This window comes from Salpingoeca rosetta, assembly GCF_000188695.1.
Source record: "Salpingoeca rosetta unplaced genomic scaffold supercont1.38, whole genome shotgun sequence".
NCBI classification, from domain to species: Eukaryota; class Choanoflagellata; order Craspedida; family Salpingoecidae; genus Salpingoeca; species Salpingoeca rosetta.
This window is the reverse complement of record NW_004754896.1, coordinates 142096-153717: the sequence shown is the minus strand read 5'-3', so window position 1 is coordinate 153717 and position 11622 is coordinate 142096. Positions and strand designations below refer to the sequence as shown.

The following is an 11622-nucleotide window of genomic DNA, read 5'->3' as shown; positions in this document are numbered from 1 at the left end:
TGTGTGCAGCATGTGTGTGTGTGTGTGCGTGTGAGTGTGTGAGTGTGTGTGTGTGTGTGTGTGCGTGTGAGTGTGTGTGAGTGTGTGTGCCAGCTATGACAAGGATGCCAGCTCCAAAGTTGGCTATGACACAACACAACACAGCACAATACACAACACAACACAACAACACAACACCACAGGAAAACACACACCAAAACACAATACACCGCAACAGCATCGTCGCACCGTTGCAATGTCATCGAAAGACACCCCGCCGACGCGTGTGTGGAACTGCACGAGCTCAGCGAGGACAGCGGTGGCGTTGCTGTCCAGTGCAGATCGGTACACGTCACTGCGCATGCGCGTGTGCATGTGGTCCTGCGGTGTCGTGAACAGTGTGCGCACGGCCGACTGTGACCCTTGATGGGTCAGCAAGAGTCGCACCATGGACGCATTCCCGTTCTCCACCGCCAGCTGCAGCGGTGTGGAGCCCTGACGTGTGGTGGTGGTGGTGGTGGTATGATGATATGAGGAGTGGTGGTGTGTTGAGTAGTGGTTGCTTCACGCAAACATCAGACGTCAGCGTGCATGCATGTGTATGAACACGCGCACTGCGTGTTCTGATGTGAGTGTGTGTGTGTGTACCTGCTTGTTTGTCTGAACTGGGCTCAGATTCTGGTTCAACAACACTTCAGCCGCAGGAAGGTTGCCTGACAGACGTGCACAAGTGGTTGCAGTGTGTCATTGTGTGTAATAGTGTGTGTTTCGATGTGCGTACGTGAGTGAGAACGGACGCTGCGTGGAAATGCACACCCAACTCATGGACTGACGATCGCTGTATACACACACACACACAACACACATACACACATACACACATAGCACATACACACACAGAGCACAACACACACACACAAACACACACACACGCAACCATACAATCACACACAACCATACACACACCATCCAACCACCACGCACCGACCAAGAGCCAATCACCCATCGCCCATCAGCCACCACCCGTACCAAGGCTGCATGCAAGGTGTAGCGGAGAGTTGCCAATGTCGTCGACACATGTGCAGTCCGCGCCAAGATCAGCCAACTCATCAACCACTTCACTGCCTGATGGGATGGAACGAGGGTGTGGGACGTGCGATGGACATGAGACGTGAAAGATGGAAGCGAGGATGAGAAAAGTCATTGTGAGCAAGTGGTGAGACGGTGCACTGATGGTTGGCGGTTATGGGAAATGCAAGGAATGCATGGCAACACGGATAGCGCAAACGCAAATGCAGAGACATAAACAAAAGGCACGCATCCACTAGAGAGGAAGAGTGAAGCAAATACACACGCGCACACACACATGAGAGTGCACGCACACACACACACACATATATATGCCAACACGCACAGAGCTGGTGGTCGTCCTGAAGAAACTGCACAGACGCGTGCACGAGACTGCGATTGTGGTTGCCGCGCTCCTGATGGTGGCAGGTGCACAAGATGTGTGTGTGTGTGCGTGTGTGTGTGTGTGTGTGTGTGTGGTTGGTTGAGCACAGTACGCTGTTCGTGTCATCACTGCATGAATGAAACAGCCACCTTCACACACAACACCGACAACTTAATCAGCAACACCACCACCACCACCAACACCACCAACACGATGCGTGCAATTGCGGCCAATACCGTTGCGTTGATGTCAGCGCCCTCACGAAGCAATCGCTTCGCCCGCTCAATGTCGCCAACCTTCACCGCTTGCGCAAGCTGACACGAGATGCAAGGGGCAGGACACAATATCCGCAAATTCACGCAAACACGCGCGCGCGCGTGTGTGTGTACGTGCGTGGATGGCACATGGTGTGCATGGCATACGCATGAGTGAGTGTTGTTTCTGTGTTGACAGGCAATGACAAACCGCTCTCTTGGGCGGTGATTTGCACAGGTACACACACACACACACACACACACACACACACACACACACACACACACACACACACACACACACACACACACACACACACAAACACACCTCGTTCCTTCCTTTCCCCCCTCCAACACAAGTTCTCTCCTCCCTCCCCCCCCCCCCCCTCCATCAGCAGCCGCCGCCATTTGCACACCTCTGCGTTCTTGCGGGCCTGATAGCCCTTCCATCCTGGCAGACGGCGCCTGAACGTGGCCTTGTTTGTCAACCGGCGGGTGGGTCGTGATCGCTGACGTTTCGCGTGGAAGTCAACAATGAGCACGCAAGGAAAGCGCAACACCAGACAAACTGCGTGTCAAGACGCACACACACACACGCACACACACACGCGCACAACATGCACACACACACAACATGCACACACATACGCACACAACATGCACACACAACACAACATGCACAACATGCACATAACACACATACGCACAACATGCATTCGCATGAACTGCATCCCAGAAACACACTTGCTCCCTCTATCTCACACCACCTCACCTGACTTCCAGAGCGTGGTTTTGAGAGGGGGCTGAGGCTTGCGGCGGAAGAGGCGGTTGACACCCGCTCCTGCCGCATGTTCCTGTTCCGTGGGTGCTGCCGCCCCGTGTTTCCAGCGCTGCCTGGTGTGCCCTTGTCGATGTTGCGGGCGCTGATGAGGTTGCTGCTGTTGCTGCTGCGCAGGTGCGCGCCCCCACGAGTCCCAGTGACGCTGCCGGTGCCACTTCTGCCCACCACGTTCAAGCCGAGGCGGGATGGGCGAGCCGAGGCCGCGGAGATGGCCACGCTGTAGCGCCTGCTTGTCTTGTCGTGCGCCACGCTGAACCTGCGCTGCACGTCAGCATGTTTGGGGTTCATGCTTTCTTCGGTGTTGCTGTTGTTGTTGTTGTGGTGGTGGTGGTGGTGGTTGATGCTGTTGTTCTTGTTGTTGTTGTTGTTGTTGTTGTTGTTGTTGTTGTTGTTGTTGCTGTTGTTCTTGTTCTTGTTGATCGCTGCTTGCCTGGTTGTTGAACAGCCGATACACGCGCTCGATCCGAAGAGAGACCAGGCAGTCCACCCCACTCAACTCAACTCAGCGACAAATCAATGCTGGCGTGATGTGAGTGGTGTTGATCGCGTCGCCCGCTTCTGGTTGTGCTCCGTCAGCCTTGTCTTGTTGAATGGTTTGGCTGGCCGTTTTTGGCTTCATCTGTTTGTGCTTCCTCACAACCGCCCACACACAGCCAAACACCCACACACGCACACAATCAGTGCCATCGCTCATATTCGCTTCTCGTCGGTGCACCGAAGGTCGTTGTCCGGATTGCTCTTAACAACATCACAAAATGTAGCGATTTTGCAACAGACAGTTTCCTTCCCTGCACGTACACCCTAGCTAGCCAGAACACACAACAGGCGAGAACGGCCGCCCACCGCAGAAAGTTGCGCGTGTCTTGGATGAAATTAGCAGCCAGAAGCAAACGACTTGTCGTTGTCACACTGCTCCCATCAACGCTATGCAACATCAATTATTTCACCGCGTCACAGCCACAGCCTTGCACACTTGCCGGCAAAGAACCTCGATCTCATGACGATGCACGCACCGCAACCAGCCTATCGGATGCATATTTATTCCCGCATGCGTCCTGTTGTTCCCATGCTCATGGGTGATGTGACAACATCATGTCTCACCGTACTTGCATCCAAGCAACAACGCTGTCCACTCATCAATTACAGCAGCAGTCCCATCCCTTGCACACTTCGCGACCCTCGTCTCTCCGTCTGTCTGCTACTCGTACACACACACACACACACGCACACGGTGACGCTGAGCCAACCACACAGCACACCAGCTTCCCACTTCGCAGCCATGCCTGCATCGCCCTCATCCTCGCTCTCACGCCGACCCTCAGCCACGCAGCATGTGGAAGAGCAAGCTGCTGCAACCGATGCCATCGTCGCAGACCTGCAACGACATCTGCCGGTTTTGGCACGACTCAGGCGTGCTCTCAAGCGAAACGACCGAGCCGTCATTCGCCGCGTGATGTTTCAGCTCTGCCTCCGACTTCGCAACGACAGTCATGCGTATGCTGAACCTGGCCCCTCTGGTGATAGCCGGCCGCAGGAAGAGGAGGACGAGGAACCACTTCATTTCGAAGAGGGACTGGAGCGCCTCGTGCCTGGACAGAATGCACCCAGCATTCACCGACAACAGCGAAAGGCTGGAAGACGACTGCTGCACGTATCCCCCAAGCTCGTGTCCGCTTCCAGTCCTACCCCGTCGTCAAGGGGCAAATCACCGCCACCATCGCCGTCACTAACAGCGACTGCACCAGCGGGGGTTGCAGCAACACCAACAACGCCGGCACCAAGCCGGCTCACATGGGCAAACCTCCCGCCGTGCTTTCCCCGTGCCATTACTCGAGACGAGCTGCCTCGCCACATGCAACACCGCCGCCGTGTGGACACATGGCTGCAACAACAACAACAACAACAACAACAACAACAACAACAACAACAACAACAACAACAACAACTTCAAACAACACCAACAACAACAACACCAACAACCAACCAACTCAAACAACAACATGATGTGTCCGCCCCTGCATTCGGCCCCCACGTCTGCGTGCCAACGGTGTTGCCAGTTTCATTTCCTGGCATGCAGCCCTTTCCTCTGTTGGCGCATCACCCACAACCACAGCAACAGCAGCAGCAACAGCAGCCACCACAACACCAACGAGGTGTAACGCCAATGAGTTTGGTTAACAACCAACAGCTGTGGCAAATGGCGCAGTTGCAGCGCTCATTCCTGCTCGCCCAGCTGTATTTTCCACCATCAGAACGCCTCAACGTCGTGCCATAAGGCGGCACATGCGTTGCTGTTTCTTGTAGTTTGCACGCATGTGCACCGGTGAAGAGAAGTGTTTATACATGTATACAATTCGAATTGTTTCCTGTTCGTGTGGTGTGGTGCTCATGCCTCGCCACATCCCCAGAACGTTCCTGCGGAGAACGCTTGCGACGTGCGTGTAACTCTATGCAAGCCTGCAGCGTATCTCGTCATTTAGTGTTTTGAACAAGTGTGGACAATAAATGACACAACCCACCATGAAAGATGGCCCACATCACACCCACCAGAACGCGGTTCACCACGCACACACACACACACACACACACACACACACACACACACACACACACACGCGCGCGCGCACGGGGATTCTTCGACTCTGCCATCCCAGCTCTCTTGTCACCACCACCATCACCAGCCATGACGAGGGGTGCCATCATCATCAGCATCATCGTATCCATGACCAGTCATGGCGGTTGCCATTGTTGTGGCTGCCCGCTGCATGGCTCGCACGGCCGCTTCAGCAGTCACACGTGTGCCTGGCACGCATGTTCCCACCGCCGTCGTCATGGTTGTTGCATCCGTTGCGGAAGACATTGGTGCTCCCGTCTTCGGTGGGGTCCATGCGTGTGGCGAGTCGTGGGCGGTGTAAGCACGTTCCACACCAACACCCACAACGCTGCTGTCCCTCTCCTGGAAATAGTGCGACAAAGACTCAGGTTGCAGCGGCCAGTGTTGCGGCGTGTGGTGTTTCCCACCACCAGCATCACCATCACCACCCCTGCCACGGTGAATGTGGCGTTGGTCAAGGTGGTGCACGGACGGTAAGGATGGCGGCATGACCCCCAGCGCAGCGCGTGCTCCCTTGCCGTTGCCGAATGTGGGGCTTACACCGGATCGAACAGCCATCTGCGTGTTGGTGTGATGGGCAAGCGGTGTCCTGTTTGCCTTGGCCGACCGCTGCTGCTGCTGCTGCTGTTGTTGTTGTGGCGGGGTGTCAGGTGTTTGGTGCGCGGGGCGTGCTTGATACGTTCCATCATCAGCATCAGCATCACCATTAACATATCCGCTCCTGAGATGCGCATCCACATACATGTGGAGCTTCTTCGGTGTTCCTGTGCAAACAGCGTTGCTTGGGGTGGTGGCAGTCGCACAGCGCGTGTGTCGTGGCTGCTGCTGCGGTGACAACACGGCTGTGTGAAGCACACGCAACCCAGCGTCCACGTTGGCAGCATCAGCAATACCTTGCCGGCGCTGCTGCTGCTGCTGCTGCTGTTGTTGTTGTTGTTGATGTTGTTGATGTTGTTGTCGGTAGTGCTGGGCAACACGTGCTGTCATCGCTGCTGAGGTCCCACGCACCGCTATCGCCGGTTGTGTATGTGTCGACGCAATGTATGCCGGGAGCGTCGTGTCGAGGTTGCCGCCACGCACGTGAGGCCACCCATCACCACCACCACGACCATCGCGACCAACACCACCATCGTCGCCATGGCGGAGATCGGGCAGTAGTGATGGCCACGTCGTGTTGCCACGATCAGCACCGGTTTCCACGCGCACTCGCACATCACCACGCACATGCACAGCATTCTCACCAGCCTGGTGGTGGTGGTGGTGGTGATCATGCTGTTGGGGGTGAAGTTGGTGGCGAGCGCGTGTGTGTGGCGAGAGGAGAGCATATGCCCGCTTGTGGGGCGATGCGTTTGGCGTGGAAGCCATGGCCATCCACCCGGCAGCCGTGCCATGCTCGCTCTGCTGCCGCCGCCTCGAGAGCACACTGTCATCGCCTGTGCCACGCATGAGGCTGCTGTCTCCCCCGTTGCTCTTGCTGTGCTCGTGAACACCACATTCACCAGCACTTCTGTCTGCAACATTGGTGTCCGCGACACGGCCACCGCCACCGTGGTTGGTGTTGGGTCCCCACACCTCCACAGAGATTGCGCTGGTCGACGTCTCATGACTGTCGTGACTGTCGCTCCTGATGTCATTGCCATCATCTCCGTTGTTGCTGCCAGCGTTGCTTCGGGTATGGACGGTGCACCCATCACCACCACCATCACCATCACCACCATCTCCATCACGACGGCTTGCCGTGTTGCGTGGCGCGTGCGATGACGCGGCTGATGACGGGAATGACACCGACAGCGACGGTGCGAGCAATGCCGATGATGACGATGATGACGATAGAAACGACAACACAGTCGGGGACGAGGGGTGCTGTGCGGAATGGACCGTGGAAGCACGACAGTCGTCATGACGGCCGTCACCACCACCACCACCACCACCATCATCATCATCATCATCGCCAGGATGGCGAGCATGCAGACTGTTGTCATCATTGAAATCGTCTCTGGCAACGCTCCCGTCATCATCATCACCATCCCCATCACCACCATCACCATCATCTCTGTCGTTGTCGCTGCGTGCACGCATCCATCTCTCCTTAATCTCTCGCAGCAGATTTCTATCGCCGCCAACACGATCATGTGTGTCAATGCTGGACGCGTAGGCCGCACCTGCAGTGTACGGCATACCACCTCCACGCGTGATACTGCTGCTGCTGTTGACGTTGGTGTTGTTGGTGTTGTTGTTGTTGTTGTCGTTGTTGTTGTTGTTGGGCGTTACGTGGCGTGAAAGGTGCGATGGTTGAGACTCTCGCACCACTCGATACGCAACACCTGGCTCAGCAGCCATTGTCGTGGTAGTTGTTGTTGTTTTCGACATCGTCTCAAGTGTTGCCACTGGCAGAGAAGGCTGCTGCTGCTGCTGCTGCTGCTGTTGTTGATGATGATGATGATGATGCCCTTGATGTGATGACGCTTCGCGGATAATGACGGCGGCGTTGCGTTGGCCAGTGGCAGTACTGCAATAGGCAGACACGTCTGCATTGGCTGTCGTGTGTGCGTGCCCTTCCTCCACCATGTCCAACAACGCCTCAAGCTGCCCCAGCTTCGCACTTGCTGCCAGCCCGGCATGTGTCAGTGCCACGCAAGATGCATCTTCGTCATGGCTGTTGCTAGTCCTGCTTTCATCAGCGCCGCGGCCGCTGTGACCATCGCCACCACCACCACCGCCACCATCATCATCATCATCACGGAATGACTGCAGCAGCAGGCTGTCGTCATAGCCAGTGTACTCATCATCATCACCACGATTGCGATTGCCATCGTGAGCACTTCCATCACCGTCACGTGCACCCCGCCCATTGTGCAAGATCAGAGCCTGTGCACCATCACCATCACCACCATCACCATCACCATAATCACATCCATCGTTGCCACCACTTCTGCGATCACTGTCTCCGCTCCGCTCGCTGCGTGCGTCGTCGTTGTAGTCGTGGCTGCCATCACTGCCATCACTGCCATCATCGTTGTTGTCGGACAGAGAGGCGTTTCTGCTCTTTGGCGCAAACGAAATCACAGACACCTTCCGCACTCGTTGTTGCTGTTGTTGGTGTGGTCGGTGTTGTGCTTGTCGCTGCTGCTCATGCGGTTGCTGTCGTGTTTGCCACATGGGCGTAACCTGGTCACCACCACTGCCATCGCGCGTTGGTTGTGCGTGCACTCCCTTTGACGGTGCAAAGACGAGTGAGTGCACGCCACGTTGTCGCTGCCGTTGTGTTCGTGCTGATGGGTGCTTCCCATGGCACTGCTCGTTGCGATGCACCAAGGGCTTGTCCTGATGGTATTGGACGTCGTCATCGCCCACGTGTTGCTTGCCATGTTGCCGCTGCTGCTGCTTCTCCAACTGTTGCTGCCTCCCTTGTTGTTTCTCCAGCTGTTGCTGCTGCTGCTGCTGCTGCTGCTGCTTCAAGTCGTCAATCTCGTGTCTGCAGGCATCGACCAGCTGCAACAGGCGCCGGTTTTCGCGCCGCAGCCCCGCCTCCGTGCGCTCACGCTCAGCACACACCTCCTCCATCTCGCACACGCGCCGCTGCATGTCGACGAGCTGTGCGCGCACGCGTGTTGCTGGGTACGACAACACCTGCTGTGCGCTGGGGCGACGCGTCGGTATCTTGTGCAGCATCAGCGACACGATAAACTGCAGTTCAACGCTGAAATCGGTCGGAAGTTCCGGTGCCGCATCCTTCACGATGGTTCCTGTAGTGCGTGTGTTGTATGTCGTGTATGTGTGTGTGTGTTGTGTGTTGTGTGTTGTATGTCGTGGTTGTGTGTGACGTGAGGAAGAAAAACATACTCGAATGAGGTGGCAGCTTTCATCACACACACACACAGACACACAGACACACACACAGAAAACGCAGAGACACAGACACACACATACACACACATATGCAAACGGTTCTGTCGTGACGCACCTCTGAGCCTCTGATGTGTGCGGGCGTTGAAGGGGGTCTTGTTCGTGCACGTTTGATGCACAACGCAGCCTGTGCATTTGGACACGCGCAGCGGCAGCACACCGACCGACCGTGATGTTCCGATGGGGAAAAGTGAGCAGTAGCAAAGAGTGCAAGCGCACACCAATCAGTGTCCGCGAGCATGCAGGACACTAATTTGCTCGTATGCAAGCATGCAAACACGAACAATCATCAAAAGACAACTGTCAATCATCTGTTGATCAGTCACAACAACACCACCACCACCTTCATCATTGTCACCACCACCATGACTGTGCATTGCTGACCGAGTGCCCAGATGTCGATGGCTGCGGTGTAGTCTTCGCCAGCATACATCTCGGGCGCCATGTACAGCGGTGTCCCCACGTGCGACCGCGCCAGCGCGCGTCCCGAGGCTGGACACCACATTGGACCAGGAGGGGATGGGGTGATGGGAGTGAGCGTGAATGATGGGAGTGAATGTGTGTGTGTGTGTGTGTGTGTGTGTGTGTGTGTGTGTGTGTGTGTGTGTGTGTGTGTGTGTGTTGACTCACCGAGCACTTTGCCGAATCCCAAGTCGGCAATCTTGAACACGCGATAGCCGCGGGCACACCTGCATGACGATGCATGGTGGTACCGATGGTGGTGAATGACAGATGGGGTGGGGCATAGAGACGAGCACACAAGTACGGTTAACCGCACACACACACAGGCACACAGGCACACACCACACACACACACACACACACACACACACACACACACACACACACAATACAATGACCGCCACCACTCTGCTCCGTGTGACGCACGTGGTGACGAGGATGTTCTGTGGCTTGATATCACGGTGGATGATGTTGCGGTTGTGGAGATACAGCAGCCCGCACGCCTGCTGCGTCAACACGTCCCACGCAACTGCCTCAACGTCGGTACCCTGGTGACGAGAGAGCGAGCGAGCGAGGGAGGGAGGGAGAGAGAGAGAGAGAGAGAGAGAGAGAGAGAGAGAGAGAGAGAGAGAGAGAGAGAGAGAGAGAGAGAGAGAGTGTGTGTGTGTGTGTGTGTGTGTGTGTGTGGGAAGGGGAAGGGGAAGGGATGGCAAAGAGGAATTAGATGACAATGTCAGTGCGAGGGAGCATGTGTGTACGCTTGGTTTTCTGTTTGTACATTGCGTGTGTGCATGTGTGGTGCACACTTCAAGGCAACCAAGAGCAAGTCTGTCAGGAGCGTTGAACGGCAGTGATGAATAATGATGAATAATAATAATGATGATGGTGGTGATGATGATGGTGGTGATGATGATGATGATGATGATGATGATGATGATGAATAATGATGATGATGGTTGCTCACCTGAAGGGTCCCCTTGGCCTTGGCGGCGTGTATCTCGTCGGTGAGGTGGAGCAAATCCCCACACGTCGCAAACTCCTGACGGCGTGATGGTGGTGGTGGCGGTGAGTTGTGGTGATAATGGCGATGGTAGCCGTGATAGTGGAAATGAGACATGGGGGCACGTGTCAACAACACTTTGGGGGGGGGGGAAGCAGAACTTCCACCACATGTGCAAGCAATTATGTAAGCAGCGACAACAGCTGCACATATACACATCGCTTCCATGCACACACCATGACAATGTGCATTGTGTTTTCTTCGACAAACGACGCGTGGAACTGAATGATGTTCGGGTGCCTGGTGGTGGTGGTGGAGATGACGATGATGATAGTGGTGTTTGAAGGGAAATGAAGATGCGTCAAGGAGTGAGTAACTGCTTCAACGAGCGCGGATGCATGTGGAAACACGTGATGGTTACACACACAGAGCGGTGAAGGCATGGGATATGCGAGGTGGGAGAGTGCAAGGATGCACACCACAGGATCAGCAGCAGCAACAATAGCAGCAGGAACAACAACAACAACAACAAATACTAACTCGATGCGGGACATGATGTCGACCTCCGACAGCACGTCGTTCAGCTCCTCTTTGCGAAGACCAGTCAACTCAACCTTCAAACAGACATGGCGATGGAATGAGCTCACAATGTACAGCGGGCACGCGCGCACACATACCCATACATGCACGCAGACACACACACACACACACACACACACAGACACACACCTTTGCTTGCACCTCCTCCGCTTTCCTTTCATGCCTCACTCACTCACTCAACGCACAACACAACACACAATTCGCAACACACTTTCTTTACGACGCATGTGGCCGAGTCGTCAATGTTGCGGGAACAGCGCGACAAGTACACGTCGCCAAACGACCCGCGCCCAATGCGCTTGATGATGGGAAAGTCAGACGCGTGCAGCTTCGCAGGTCTTTGGTGCTGCTGCTGCTGTCGTTGCGTCTTCTCGTCTTTGCTTGTGGTTGCACTCTTTGCGTGTGCTTGTGACCGCGGACATGCCACGCCGTGACCCAGCCGCTGCCGATCAAGTGGTGGCTGCGTCGGGCGGTGATGCCTTTGCGTGATGGCGCTTGTTGTTGGTTCGCCTG

At 55.6% G+C, this 11622-nt stretch overlaps 3 protein-coding genes across 3 annotated transcripts in view; 1 reads left to right on the top strand and 2 right to left on the bottom strand.

Annotated features, from left to right (window-relative positions):
* Positions 1-93: 93 nt before the first annotated feature.
* Positions 94-3124, bottom strand: PTSG_10547 (uncharacterized protein; the record flags this gene model as incomplete). The annotated part of the gene is made up of 8 exons (XM_004988024.1): positions 2459-3124; positions 2103-2195; positions 1669-1746; positions 1394-1463; positions 1009-1104; positions 628-692; positions 229-474; positions 94-123 (listed from the first exon to the last, which is right to left on the bottom strand). Exons 1-8 carry the CDS (start codon positions 2813-2815, stop codon positions 94-96), a joined length of 1035 nt encoding a protein of 344 aa, XP_004988081.1. The 5' UTR covers positions 2816-3124.
* A 352-nt stretch (positions 3125-3476) lies between these two features.
* Positions 3477-5048, top strand: PTSG_10546 (uncharacterized protein). Its single transcript, XM_004988023.1, has one exon. The coding sequence runs from the start codon at positions 3525-3527 to the stop codon at positions 4800-4802; it is 1278 nt and encodes a 425-aa protein (XP_004988080.1). The 5' UTR covers positions 3477-3524; the 3' UTR covers positions 4803-5048.
* Positions 5049-5201: 153 nt separating this feature from the next.
* PTSG_10545 (NEK protein kinase) overlaps positions 5202-11622 on the bottom strand; it is a gene marked incomplete at its 3' end in the record, with an annotated part of 7829 nt that continues 1408 nt past the window's right edge. Inside the window, exons 4-10 of the mRNA XM_004988022.1 lie at positions 10746-10809; positions 10474-10548; positions 9936-10057; positions 9678-9736; positions 9432-9539; positions 9106-9174; positions 5202-8887 (exon numbers count right to left, since the gene is read on the bottom strand). Coding sequence (XP_004988079.1) covers positions 5202-8887; positions 9106-9174; positions 9432-9539; positions 9678-9736; positions 9936-10057; positions 10474-10548; positions 10746-10809 — 4183 coding nt within the window. The remainder of the gene's footprint in view (positions 8888-9105; positions 9175-9431; positions 9540-9677; positions 9737-9935; positions 10058-10473; positions 10549-10745; positions 10810-11622) is intronic.

What these genes read in the sequence shown, in the direction of transcription:
- PTSG_10546 (XM_004988023.1), top strand. Translation starts at nt 3,525, where the DNA reads ATGACGATGCACGCACCGCAACCAGCCTATCGGATGCATATTTATTCC.